At 49.8% G+C, this 14,979-nt stretch overlaps 1 protein-coding gene across 2 annotated transcripts in view; it reads right to left on the reverse strand.

Annotated features, from left to right (window-relative positions):
• Positions 1 to 14,979, reverse strand: part of grid1b (glutamate receptor, ionotropic, delta 1b) — a 248,834-nt gene that overhangs the window by 89,517 nt on the left and 144,338 nt on the right. For both annotated transcript variants that reach the window (XM_048986745.1, XM_048986746.1), the window contains exon 4: positions 7,042 to 7,247. In XM_048986745.1, coding sequence (XP_048842702.1) covers positions 7,042 to 7,247 — 206 coding nt within the window. The remainder of the gene's footprint in view (positions 1 to 7,041; positions 7,248 to 14,979) is intronic.

The raw sequence follows: 14,979 nt of genomic DNA on the forward strand, positions 1-14,979 counted from the left end.
TCCAGTCACTTCCTGTTCAGGGCCATTCAGTCACTTCCTGTTAGGGACCATACAGTCACGTCCCGTTCAGGGCCATTCAGTCACTTCCTGTTAGGGACCATGGAGTCCCTTCCTGTTCGGGACCATACAGTCACTTCCTGTTAGGGACCATCCAGTCACTTCCTGTTAGGGACCATCCAGTCACTTCCTGTTAGGGACCATCCAGTCACGTCCGGTTAGGGACCATCCAGTCACTTCCTGTTAGGGATCATCCAGTCACTTCCTGTTAGGGACCACCCAGTCACTTCCAGTTAGGGATCATCCAGTCACTTCCTGTTAGGGACCATACAGTCACTTCCTGTTAGGGACCATCCAGTCACTTCCTGTTCGGGACCATACAGTCACTTCCTGTTAGGGACCATCCAGTCACGTCCTGTTCGGGGCCATCCAGTCACTTCCTGTTCAGGGCCATTCAGTCACTTCCTGTTAGGGACCATACAGTCACGTCCCGTTCAGGGCCATTCAGTCACTTCCTGTTAGGGACCATGGAGTCCCTTCCTGTTCGGGACCATACAGTCACTTCCTGTTAGGGACCATCCAGTCACTTCCTGTTAGGGACCATCCAGTCACTTCCTGTTAGGGACCATCCAGTCACGTCCGGTTAGGGACCATCCAGTCACTTCCTGTTAGGGATCATCCAGTCACTTCCTGTTAGGGACCACCCAGTCACTTCCAGTTAGGGATCATCCAGTCACTTCCTGTTAGGGACCATACAGTCACTTCCTGTTAGGGACCATCCAGTCACTTCCTGTTCGGGACCATACAGTCACTTCCTGTTAGGGACCATCCAGTCACGTCCTGTTCGGGACCATTCAGTCACTTCCTGTTTGGGGCCATTCAGTCAGTTCCTGTTCTCTCCAGTTTGGCGGTTTATACTTAAGGTTTCAGTCATCATGGGCAGAGGTGAGACAGGATTTGTGAGATGTGATTTGTGGGTAGGGAGGGTCCAGCCCCTTTCATCTGCACTGTGTAAATCTGCTGCTTTTGGTGTTAATCAATGTTCTCTGGATTTTAATTCAGCGAATTCCTGGGAGTATGAGTCAGTACAAAAGGGCAATGGTGTTTTTTCAGGGAGTCACTCTTAGCACGTTATTCACCCGAAATTATCATTTGCCTACTGTTACTTAGGGTTAATTGTTTAAAAAGATTTTTTCTCTCATAGAAAGAAATGGCTGAACGTGTTATAGACTACAGTACAACCAGGAAACTTGCTACATGCTGTATGATTAAGCTGTTATAATTAATATTTTATTTTGATTTTCCCCAAAGACTTGCAGATGTAGCCAACGCTAAAAAACAGCAACAGAACAGATACAGCTTGTAATGATCTGTGTCTAATCTCTGTGTCTAAAGCGAATAACTTGAATGTTATTTGCACATAATATTCTGTGAGGGATTTGATGCTTGGTAGATTTACAATCAACATTTACAGTATTTATGTAGCTGACACTTTTGTACAAGGAAGGATCCCAGAGCAACATCAGGCACCCATGGACCAGCTGGGGTTAAGGAACTAGCCCAAGGGTACAGGGGAGATAGTCGCTTAGTCAGTTACAGGATTCGAACCAGCGACCCGGTGATCATGGGCACACTCTCCCAACCCACAGAGACACATGCCACCCAGCACAATTGCAGAATATTGTGAAAGTTCATCAGCCAGCTATTTGTTTATTCAATAAGTAATCACTATTACAGCGTCACCCACTTCCTCCTTAAAAATGTCATAAATTTACTGTACAGGAAGGGCATTCAGGAACACTCCCTGGGACATGAAATAAATTCACCAGACACAGTAACTATCTTTGATCTGGATTGGTGTCCGACGGATGGCCGCCATAGTCACAATCTCCCGGCACCGATGCCCGCGGCCAAGCCTAATGAGGCCCCAGTCTGTTTTGATTGCAGTGTGGGGACTGGACTAGACCATGGAGGGAGTGATAGGCCTTTGTTTAACTCCCTGGGTGATGAATGAATGAGCCAGGCCATTACCTGGCAACCTCACACCTCCATTATGACATCATAACCCAGAGCCATTCATTCATACTGCTCACGGAGCAATAAGTCCCCAGTCCCCATAATACAAGCACTTCCACAATACACCAGGAATAAAGAAAAGGCTGACAAACAGAATGCTGGGCTTCGCATGTCAGAACCCTCCGGGCAGAAGACATTTGTGTATCATCTTCCTTCTAAAAATGGTCACTCCATCCAGCAGTAGATTGGGCAGAAAAAATGAAGCATACTAACAAATTCCTGTTTGTTTGCCTTAGTTAAATTTAAACATCCTTCGAAACTCAGGAACAAGGTTTTTGGTCATATGTTACACGGGTCTCAAACGCCTGCACCCCACTCACCACAGGCTTTGGTAATTGCCAGCGGGTGCACTGGTGTCCTACTTCTCACACATCAAGTTTGCTACTTGCTGGAGACAGGCAGAGGCTAACTGTAAGGGGAGAGCGACCATTAGCCATTCGCACTACACGTTACAGCTCCCTTTCTCACCTACATATTCCCTTCTGGAGTTCCGGAGTCGCACAGTACTCATGCAACCAAAGATCCGTGGACGATTTTTCCACGCTGGCTCAGTTCTTGCGAGTTGCACAAATTTTACCCAGAATCTAGGTAGGCAGGGAGCTCGTTCTACAGCGATCATTTTTACATTTACAGAGCAGGCGCTTTATATATATTTTTGGATGAAAGCAGAGTCAGACTGTTGCTGGAGCAACTTCGTGTTAAGGCTCTTGCTCAAGGGTTCAACCACTTAGCCAACCCTGGGACTTGAACCGACAACCTACCAGTCGGAGGCACAACATTTATGCCCGCTGAGCTGCACAGTGCCCCCTGCAACACCCTGCCTATCACAGGGATCTGCAGAGTGGTATTAATTCAGTGCCCCATTGTTTATTACCACACAGAGAAGCATATTGCCAATGGGGGCCAGCAGCAAAGGACGGCACTTTTTCCTCCTGAGGACATTTGCATTGAGTCGGTTGGATGCGTGTCTGCGGGTCTGTCCGCGTGACGTTTCCAGACACGTTCGATCAGCAGCGGCTCTCTCAGCATGGAGACATTTCATCTGACGCTGCACTCAGAAGCGTTTCAGCAGCAGGAACATAAACAGGGCGCATCGCTGTGTGAGTAGCGGCTCGCTGGCCTTTCCATCGGCTTTAACTTCATTGAGTTTTCGGCAGATGCGCCAGTCTGTCCACAGAGGCTCATTGGCTGTCAGCCCGCATCTGGGCCGCGGGATTTTAAAGTAAGACGTTTCCCGTGATGTTAGGTCTCCGGCGCTTCAGTCCGTTAACCTGCAGGACTCGTTTCCCCTCTGGTAACATCTGGTGGGCTTGGTCACTCTTAGCGGGACTGTTTTTATGGAGGTCTCTGGAAGCTCGATCTTATCCCCCCCCACCCTTGGATGGCTTTAAAATTCCTTCACGTTGACGGTCACGTGATGCTGAGGAAGAATCGCAGCTCCTAAATGCCGTCTTCAGTTACGGAAAAATGTCGCACATATACAGGACGGTCGTCTGGAAAATGGTATTTATGAGGCACGAAAATAAAAAGTCAAAAGAGCCAGTGTAGTACTAGAAGGCTCTGAGAGCAGCCCCCCCAGCGCTGATCTAATATTACTCTAAACACCACCCCCCCACCTTCATTTTCTCACTATAGCCGCCGGCCTAATGAGAAACTGTCACTCCTCTCCTGTGTGCCCAGGCCCCCCCACCTGGAGCCGTGCCCCCCCCCCCCCCCCAGGATGAAGGGCCTGCCTACTCCTGCCATCCATCATCACCGCGCCTGCCTGATCACCGGTGCCACTCAATCGGTCAGGCCCCCACCCCACACGATGGCTGGGAAAGAGAAGTGGGCAGTGGGAGGGGGGGTGCTGCCCGGAAAGGGGGGGGGGGGGGGCGAGGCCCCTGGCGGCAAGGCGCGGCCTGACGGGGACTGATGAAGGGGGCTCTCCGGAAGCTCCGTAAGGATGGGGTGACCTTCCGGGGATGGCACACGAGCAGGACGGGGGTGGGTGCGTGTGAGTGGGGGCGCCGTGGCAGGCCGCTCCTCACCAGCAACGACAGATCCATTATTTCCAGCATCAGAAGTTCCTCTGAAAGTTAGGTGAAACCAGATTTATGTTAGGATTTATTCTTTAGAAATAATGTTGCCCAGCCAGGTGCAGCAAACTGATAGATAGATAGATAGATAGATAGATAGATAGATAGATAGATAGATAGATAGATAGATAGATAGATAGATAGATAGATAGATAGATAGATAGATAGATAGATAGATAGATAGATAGATAGATAGATAGATAGATAGATAGATAGATAGATAGATAGATCGCGTTAAATTACAAGTTTTCTTGCTGTAAAGCAGCCAGAGATGGCAAAGGAGGCTTCAGATGAGCAGCTGTGTAAAGCGTTTTAAAGCTTCAGCTTTGAACATGAAAGCCATGCTTGGAGCATCATGCTGCCCCTGCACGCGGCTGGCTGGAGACCCCGCAGGTTTTGGGGGTCGGGCCGTCAGGCCACCCGAGCCACACGAGTCAACACAAAAGCCCGCCTCTCTAAACCGTAAAAGTAGCTCTGTCTTAAAAACAGTCATTGAAGGCCTTTATGGTGAAATCGCTCCCTCCCCTCCACTCTGAAACAGCCTTCAAAGGAGACCCCGCATCATCTTAAGTATGTGCAGGGAGACCGGTGGGCGGAGTGCATCTGGCCCCGGGGACTTGGGGCTCAGAGCTGTAGAGATGTGGCATTAAACACCTTCTCTGTGTGCGCCTCCTCTGCTGCGCGTCTCCTCTGTGCGCGCCTCCTCTGCTGCACGTCTCCTCTGTGCGCGCCTCCTCTGCTGCGCATCTCCTCTGTGCGCGCCTCCTCTGCTGCGCGTCTCCTCTGTGCGTGCCTCCTCTGCTGGGCGTCTCCTCTGTGGGCACCTCCTCTGCTGCGTGTCTCCTCTGTGTGTGTCTCCTCTGTGCGCGTCTCCTCTGTTCCCCTCATACTGGGATACTGAGCTGGCGTAAGACTCCACAATTATACTGAGTGCTCCTCCCACTTCCGACGGCTTCATGCACGCTGCCCATTTGGCCCATTACCTTGCCGATGGTGGCAGTGGCACAGGAGATGATGCCTCACCACTGACACCACGATGTTTCGCTCGCAGTGTTCATATGTGTTTCTGTGTTTCTGTGCGTGTAATTATTTCTGTTATTATTCAAGCACCGATTTAATTCAAGCACAACAGAAAAAAATATTTGTGATTAGTTATAAAACAGTTATAAAACATGATAGCTAATTCATAGAAGATGAGCAGCAACAACTGGACAACTGTCTGCAGAATGGAGAACGTATGGATCTTCTAACTTGTCATCCAGGACGTGGCTGTAGTCAGTGGATTCTATGCCACGTGGCACAGGGCACGAGGTGGGGGACACTCCAGAAGGGATGCCAGGCCATCGCAGGACACACTCAGACACGATTGGCAATTTAGAGATGCCAGTTCACCTAGCTGCACATCTTTGTATTATAGGAGAAAACCAGAGGTTCTTGGAGGAGATGTGAAAACTCCAGGTCTTCAGAACCTCCCCCTTCCATCTGAGGCAGCAATTTACTGGAGGAGAAGGACAGCGAACCTTTGTTGACAGGCTGACATCATCAGGAGTCACTCCTCAGGAAATCACTGGAAACACAAGCCGAAAACTGCAGGCGGGACAGTCGCAAGCTTCTATAAATTCACATTCCTAAAATGTCGCCAATGCCATTGTGTCAGCATGTATAAGTGAGCGGTTGGACACCCGCCGTGGACAGCCCCACGACCCCCTGCGGACAGCCCTGCGACCCGCTGGGGATAGTCCCGCGACCCGCTGTGTACAGCTCCGCGACCCGCTGCGTACAGCCCCGCGACCCGCTGAGGATAGTCCCGCGACCCGCTGTGTACAGCCCCGCGACCCGCTGCGTACAGCCCCGCGACCCGCTGCGTACAGCCCCGCGACCCGCTGAGGATAGTCCTGCGACCCGCTGCGTACAGCCCCGCGACCCACTGCGTACAGCCCCGCGACCCACTGCGTACAGCCTCGCGACCCACTGCGTACAGCCCCGCGACCCGCTGCGTACAGCCCCACGACCCGCTGTGTACAGCCCTGCAACCCGCTGTGTACAGCCCTGCAACCCGCTGTGTACAGCCCCGTGACCTACTGAGGATAGTCCCCCGACCCGCTGTGTACAGCCCCGCGAGCCGCTGAGGACAGCCCTGCAACCCGCTGTGTACAGCCCCGCGACCCGCTGTGTACAGCCCCACTACCCCCTGCGTACAGCCCCGTGACCCGCTGAGGATAGTCCCGCGACCCGCCGTGTACAGCCCCGCGACCCGCCGTGTACAGCCCCGCGACCCGCTGTGTACAGCCCCATGACCCACTGTGTACAGCCCTGCAACCCGCTGTGTACAGCCCCGTGACCTACTGAGGATAGTCCCCCGACCCGCTGTGTACAGCCCCGCGAGCCGCTGAGGACAGCCCTCCCGCTGTGGACAGCCCCGCAACAACCTGGCCTGCTGTATGTCATTAACCACACACTGAAACTCCACCTGCGGGTTCCTCCATAACACTGCAACCCTCCGAGACACATCTGGGTGACGTGCACATGTGTGTCGCTGATCCAAGTAAGCAGACTCGCATCACCAACATGGTCTTCCCTAGATTTTGACCACCTCTGGGTTGTTTCCTCTCAGCCTAACTGGACGCCCACAACCGAACTGGAACAACCCACTATGCAATACTATTCATTTCTAAGTTCTTACTGTGGAATAATGTGCAATCAATACATCCATCCATCAATATATCCATCCATCCATCCCTCATCAGTCCATCTATCCATAAATCCATCATCCACCCATCCATCCATCCATCCATTATAATACCGATGGCCCAATGTAGTGGTGTTTTGGTTTCTGAGGCATGGTGTGCTGCAGCTTAGGGTGGGGGAACAGTAGGAGAAGCAGGCTGACCTGGTGGATGAAGGCCTGGGCGCCTTTGGGGCTCAGCAGCAGGATGGCGCGGCGCAGCGTGTCCCGGTAGCGATTTAGTTCCTCCGTGCGCATGGTGCTGAAGAGGCCCGCAAAGACGCGGCTGATGTTCCTGTCGACCCGCTGCAGGGACACGTCCAGGCCGAGCCGAGATGTCTGGTCCAGGAAGCTCTGCAGGCCGCGGATATCTGCGGGGGGGGGGACAGGGGACCGAGTTAAGGCTAACACACACACACGGGCATGCATGCATGCGTGGCATGTCCATCCGAGCATGTTCAGGAAAAACGCTAATCCAAACAGATCTGATACTTATAATGAGAGGCAAGGGGAGTAAGGAGAGGGACAAGCCGGGCAGGATCCTGGTCAATCGCAGACAAATTGCCCTCCGCTTCACCAATGTACGCCTGGATGCAATCCATTGCCAGAATTAAGTGAAGTGCAGCAGAAAGTAAGCATCACAGGAGATATGTTTCACTCGGATATAAATAGCACAGGACACTGAAGCTTACCTGGGTCTGGACCAGTGGTGTGTAACGTTGTTGTTTAACATGCATAAATGACCCTGATGCGTAGCCATAGCACAGTGCAGTGTGTCCCAAGCTGGTCCTCAGGGACCTCCAGACATGTTTTTGCTCCCTCCCAGCTCCATGCTAGACAGTCCACATTTTTGCTCCCTACTGGGAGCAGGGATTGAGCAAAAAAGTGTATCGTAGAGCATAGGGCAGTTTTGCGATGGAGGAGCTCTCACCGGCCCTGACTGAGTGATTCCGCTCTCAGGATATCAGCCCCTCTAAACTGACCTCTATTCCCAGTAATTGTCACAAAATTGAAAGGTTTTGGGTTCATCGTTCAGGAGCTTAGCCTCAGTTTTAGTCTTGTGTTTTTGTTCTTGGCACAGAGAACGCTGGAGAACTCAAGACGGAGCACAATCAGACAATGTGAAGTGGATAAGTGCTGTTAGTTTTATCTGCGGGGGCATCTCCCACCGACGACTTAATGGAGGCAGCGGCTTGAATCTCAGGTCCTTAAACCGCGCACCGACAGCGACAGCTGTCTGGGACAAATGGCGTGTTTCCCTCTCATCATGCCGGAGACCCGTAGCCTGAGACTCACGTCATGGAACTGCCAGGGCGCACCAAATATCGTGTTTGTTTTCTTCCGCCTGTATTATCCAAAATTCAAACACTTTAACACATGCTGTGACGAAACCACTGACAGAACAATAAGCTTAAAGGATCACAGAGTTCATAACCCCTATGAGCCCTGCTCAGGGTCAGGATGTCAGCTTGAGCCATGCCCTCTGACCTTGGTGCATCCTCCTGCATGCCCATGAGTCAGCAGTCACATGACCCCCTAAGGAAGCATCCCACTAAGCATATCGGTCCTCTGCTGATGCCTCCGGGGGATCAGGGGAGCCCCCCCCCCCCAGGCCCGTGTGTCTCTCGTTGTTTTATTAGAGGCCTGTTAAAAATGTGTGAACTAGCTCCCGCTCCCCTGCATAATTGATGGGAGGGGGGGGGCATGCGTCGCAGTGGGCCATTAACCAGCTCACCGGTGAAGGGCTGTAGCGGCTTGCCGCGATAAAGCCGCCCTCTTCCCCGGTGTTTTTAGATCCCGCCCGATTTCGACGGAGGCCACCCTCCCCGTGCGCCACTAAAAAACTCACCATTAAAGACAGTCAAACAAAGTCGTACAAAGTCACACAAACAATGGGATCAAAGAGACAGGAGGACGGCTGTTTAGATGCCCGGCCACGGACGGCCACTGGGCCCATCCGCTGCGAGATAAATGCTAGCCTGCTGACGTGATTATGAAGGCGGTGCGCATTCTTCAGGGAAAGAAGCATGTGGCCAGTGCGTTATGCGGAACTGCACAGTGCCCTGCAGCCTGAGTGCAAACACTCTCAGCTCTCAGCGTCGCCCCTTGCAGGGAAGAAGGTGCAGCCTTAGGCAAAGAGGCCAAACTGACATTTACGGCGATAACTGTCCACCCTGCCATCTCTCTTCTATTATGAGGTCGGGGGGGGGGGGGGGGGGGGGGGGTATGAGGGCGGGAATCATGAAGAAAATGACACTCGACAGGGGCAGGTGAAGTAAAAACTATGTGGGGGGTTTTGAGGTGGGAGCAGAGTTATTTTGAAACTGCAACCTTTAGAAATACTAAAAATAGACTTGCAGTGTCCAAAATATCCCTAAAGGCTGTTAAAACCGTGTGCAGGGAAAAAAGGGCACATTCTTCTAATCGAGCTGCAAGGTAAAGTTTGTGGGTGTATGGGGTGGGGGGGGCGTAAGAGGCATCAGCCCTAGGGGCCCTATCAAAAAGAGTCTGAATTCCAGTGGCCTACAGTGATGGCAAGTAACCAGTAAAAGACAGACACTGTACATTTTTGAATATAAAAATCACATGATCAGACCCTTAAAGCAAGCCGAAGAGTTTAGTTTTTCCTGTTTATTGCATTATTTATCATTGTGCCATTTTTAATGCTTTATTATTATTATGCTGTGGGAAGTGGGTAGTTCTGAAAAAGCAAACCATAAAATAACTAACATGCCTATATTCTTATGAGGAAAAGAACTAGAAACAGGGAACTGAAATTTGCAGGAGGCTGTTTACAATGGGCCGTGACCGATGTCACCAGGGCTGCCAGCAGGGAATGAGTGTAAATGTGTCCGAGGAAATAAAAATAAACAGAGAAGAAGGTTGTGGGGGGTAAACGGACCTCACGGCAAGGAAAAGAGAGGGAAAGAAATAAAAAGAAAGGAATAGGGGGGGTGGCGCAAACACCAGGGAGGAATGCAGTGGTTTAACACCAGCCTTGGCCCTACCGGTAGTTTATGAAAGTCAGACTGGTCCATTAGGATCAGTGATCCAGAAATTTGTTCCAAAACACTGACCTGGGGGGCTAGAAGGAGAGTGGCGGCCACCAGGAGAGCACAGCGGGAACATATTCTAAGGAGAGAACCCAGAGCTCCAGGGGAACCACTAGATCACCGAGAGGCCATAGAACCCAAAGATGAATGGCGACCACCGGGACAACTTGGAGAAGAAGAAGAAAAGAGGAGAGAACCCAGAGCTCCAGGAGAAATGCCAGAACCTCACGTAGAGGACTGCTGTAAATACCTTGGAAAATACCAATAAATGTCCTCCCCCCTATTCTCATTAATGCAGGTGCGCTGATGAGTTTAGCAAGAGCTAATGACAGAGCTAACTGCACAAATCAGGGGTGTCAAACCCCAGGTTTTCCGGAAGCACCTTTATGTTATCGAGCCAATTATTCCCCTAACTGAAGGCGTCTGCCCTTCCCTCTCTGCACCGACGACGTTAATTGTTGGAATTTGGCAGAAACACCTGCACATTCTGTGACCCTCCAGAATTAGGACTCGTCACCCCTGGTGTCAGACTGCAGCAATAATTACGCGACGCAATCATCAAATTTACATATAATCTCTTTTTAAAATCCGGGCTGCTCCAAATATTTACATTTCCATCCGTCGAATCAAATCTCAACGCGGTATCTTTGCGGAAACGCAGCCCCGGTCATCGTCATTAGCGTTTCATTAGGCTAATTAGCATTAGCGCTCCGTCGCACATCCCCTTGCTCACTGCGGAACTGGTTTCACCATGAGGGCTGCTCTTCTCCGCAACGCCCCAGTAGTGGAGCGCTAAATGCGAGAGCTCCCCAGTCTTACACTATTCCCAGGTTGCTGGGCCCATCTCGGGTCTATTAGCTGTGGCAGGTCGCCTTGCAGGAGCAGTCAGTCACCTTCAGTAGCTTCCCCATCCTATTTCGTTTTTCATCCATTCCTTCCGAAAAAGAAGGAGCCTGCTTCCTTGCAGTCATTAATAACGCCCCGCTGTATTTTCGGAGAGCCGTTTTTTTTCCAGAACAAAAAAGGCAGGAAGTAAAACTCCTCACTAACTGACAATCAAGATAAATTAACCGTCCAATTATCTGAATGCCATTTTTTTTCATGCCATGTAGGTTCCAGGATAAAATCGAAGCTGAATAATGTTACTTCTCTCAGTTTGCCAAGGATTACGCAACTATAACTAGAAAACACGAGGCGCGCCAGCTAATTCGATAACTCGAAATTAATTTCATCCTATTTCACCGATTTCTTGTGCTTTAAGGTGTCAGTTTTCACTCAGATTGCAGCGTTACTGTGTTTCGTTGTAGACAAAGTGGGTTTGGGGATCAGTGCCGTCACAGGAGATGGACTCCGAGGGCTGATCGGATATTCACCGACTTAAATGACCTATAGAAGATCCACAGCTTAAAACGAAACCAGACAGAAAGAGCTACGTCTGATTCAGGGAGCGCTACCCCCCCTCCTTTTTGACCAGCCTTTAACCCAGAGAGCCTCGAAAATATAGCCGAGGCGCCCGTGAGACTCACCTCCACTTTCGCAGCGACCGTCATTCGACCATCCAGGTCAGTCTGTCAGCTTCCTTCCCTGAAACACTGGGATAGTCCTCAACCCTCTACGTCTATATATATCAGCTAATACATTTTCCTCACCTTACACTTTACATGTCAATAACGGGGACACAAACATTTCAGGCACTGGGGTGGGACTGTGGGACAAAATAAGGTCAGAAAATGACTTCGCCATTCCAGACTGTCAGACGTTCAACTTACATTTGAAAATGTCATTCCTGTTACAGACCACCCATGACTCAGAGAACTTTGTGCTGGAGAGCAAAAAAAAAGGGAAAAAGATTTCTGCTAAGGGGACAGTATTGGCTTAAGTCACACAGTTGTGTATGAGGCTTTTTGGAAAGGAAAAGTTGTCAAGAATAAATTAGTTAGATCCATCCACTTATCCCATACATCATCATGGAGAGACTGAGGGCATAAGACTCAGGGCACCCTGGATGAGATGCCTGTCCATCACAGGGCACACACACTGGCCCACACACACGGGCATCACAGGACACACACACTGGCCCGCATACACGGGCATCACAGGACACACACACTGGCCCACATACACGGGCATCACAGGACACACACGTTGGCGCACGTGCATGGGCATTACAGACATGAAAAATGATCCCCACAACGTCAAAAATCTGGTTTTTATTACATAGTGCGGAAAATTTGGTCACTACAATGTAATATAAACATAATCCACACACACACACACACACAATTTTCCATCGTAACGTATCATATGATGAGGAAATCAGGATGCTGCTGCCTGGCCTGCCATTCAAATCAGGCCACTGAATCAAACTGCATGGTGGGACAAACCAGACGTTTTAGCTCACATGCAGTGAGGTCAGGAGCCGCACCTCTCAGGTTCGGTTGCACTTTTATTTACTTTATGTCAGTTTAAAAGCAGTTTTCACCTTCAGCTGTCGAACATTATTTATGCTGCATATCAGGATCGTCCCACAAAACAAAAAGCTGTGTCCTGTTTGGAACCAACGCTGTTTCGTACACGCCCACTCCCCCCCCCCCCCCCCAACATATTTTATTATCACTGGCTGTCTAATAAGCAATTTCCTCTGGGATCAATAAAGTTTTCTGGTTCTGATTAATCTCAAAAAAATGGGCTGAGTGAGTTTGACGGAAATTTACGCTTTAATTGCTGAAATCATAACGACAAGATTCACCAAACCAGCAGAGGGAAAGGCTGCTTCTTAATGCCTGTCTGGGTTCTTTAACCACTTTCCCACCTGCTGGCTCGTGTTGCCCCCCCCTGCCCCGTAGCTATTCTTGGCCTCTTAATGACTAATCAATTCCAAAGCCCTTCGTTAAGCCTTAAACGACGCGCTAATGCCCTGCCCCCGCCAGCCCTTGATCACCTCTGCGGGTCCTGAGGTCGGCAGCTGTTTCCCTCCCGCGGCATTCTACCCGGGGAGCTCCTGGGATGACAGAGCGCGGTGCGGCGGATAATCAAAGGGGCACAGACGGGCGGCTGCGGATCGCTCCTAATGAGAAGGACCTCCACCCCCCCCCCCCTCCCACCGCCAGCCGACAAGTGACAAATGGAGACTTCGGGAAAGCTCGCGGCGAGGTAAGTCTCGCGCGCTGCGACGGATGAGAGGCAGATCTGTTGCAGATTGTCATTTTTTCCCCTCCTTATCCTTCCTCCCTGCTCCGGCTGCTGAATCACCAATGGGTCTAAGCAGAAGCGGCCTTCCCTCCCCATGCATGCTACACCCTCCCCAGCAGCGTGGAGGTCACCGGGTATATCAGCATCACACCTTGATTTTTACTGTCTAATTTTACTTTCTAATTTTATTTTTGAATGCTACCCACAGAGGTTATCGATACTGTCTGAAAAGGACTAAAGCTACATTCCTCAAAACACTCCTGCACTGGATCCAGTTCCCCAAGCCTCCAGTTAACACTTAATTACTCGTCTTTGTGTCAGGGGATGGGATCTGATACAACGCTTTCATATATCACAATACAGTCAGTGATCTAATATACATCTGACACTCTTGCGAAGGTTAAACTGATCTCCTTTAAATGTGATTTCAAGGTGTTTAGGAAGCAGCTTTGCACTGATCCCCCATGTGTTCGGTTAAGCGAGAGCGCACCCCCTCCCCTCCCCCCCCACCAACCGATTAATCACAGCCGGCACTGCGCTGCTGGTTCTCCCAGGGATGACGTCTAAAGTGAGGAGCTTGCTCTCCCACCAGTGCAGAACACTGAGACTGACTGGGAGTTTTTTCCTGGTTGTAGTTACTCACATCTATAATGCACTACACTGTAGATACCTTTATAATGCAGCACAAAGCATTCTTCATGCTTATACTGACCATTACAATACATTATAAAGGTATCTATAGTGTATTATAGATGAGAGCTTCATAAAGATTTCGTAATGCATAATATGCATGGCTATACAGACGCTCCTCTACTTAAGAATAAGTTACGTTCTGAACGGCCGTTTGTAACTTGAAATGTTCATAAGTCATTATTCAGCATCATTTTAAGGGTAAACGCAAGTACAAAGAACTAAGATGCTGGGAGTTCGCACGCTACACTGCTGCGCGGCGGGAGTAGCGGCCAAAAATCATACCAACAAAAAATTGGTGTTGCGGACAGAAAACAGGAGCCTAAGGTACACAATTTGTCTGAAAGTTTGTACGTTCAAAGTTCGTAAGTAGAGGAGCGTCTGTAATATGTTATGCCTTTTGATAAATATTTGTAGCTTTGTTTATAATTCTTTATGAATGATTTATGAATTATGTTTATAAATGACTAAGAACGTGGCCTTAAGTAAAGTGTTATCCAATATACTTAATGCAATAAAATAATGAGTAAGCAATTAAGTAATAAATATGCACAACAGACAGAATGACAGCAGTATAATGATCACAATAAAAACTGACTACCAACATGAGGCAGCAAAATCTGAGCGACACCATCCATAGCGTCCTAGGGCACATGCAGGATGGAAGGTTCTGGGGAGTGACTTCCTGTGTAGGTGGACAGGCCTGCCCCCATAAATCTGCTAAAGTCAATTAGACTTTAAAAAATAAAATAAAAAAATAAAGCTCTTCCCTTCATGGATCAGTGTGTTGCTCACAAGAAACATGTTGACAATAAAGAGAGAGGAAACCCAGCTATGTTCTGCCGACTAATTTTGCTAAATACACACGGATTGCTACTCAAAGCGACTCCCACTCCAGCTAACACGCCTGAACATCTTGTCGTTATTAAAAAGACGAGGATGAAGCTGCATTGGTGGCCACAGCCAGTGACAGGCACTGCGAGCGGCGGTGCTGTACATCCGCAGAATGACGGCGGCAGTGACAGCTAATTCCGCCGGCACCTTCACGCGGACCAGCGTTTTAATTATAATCCTTTTCGTGGGCCGCGCACTCGCTTTGTGGCACGACTTGTGTTCTTTTTTTTTTTTATTTCTATTTTCAATAACGCCAGGGCTTTTAAATTTCCTC

The sequence above is a fragment of the Brienomyrus brachyistius genome, chromosome 20 (genome assembly GCF_023856365.1).
Source record: "Brienomyrus brachyistius isolate T26 chromosome 20, BBRACH_0.4, whole genome shotgun sequence".
NCBI lineage: Eukaryota > Metazoa > Chordata > Actinopteri > Osteoglossiformes > Mormyridae > Brienomyrus > Brienomyrus brachyistius.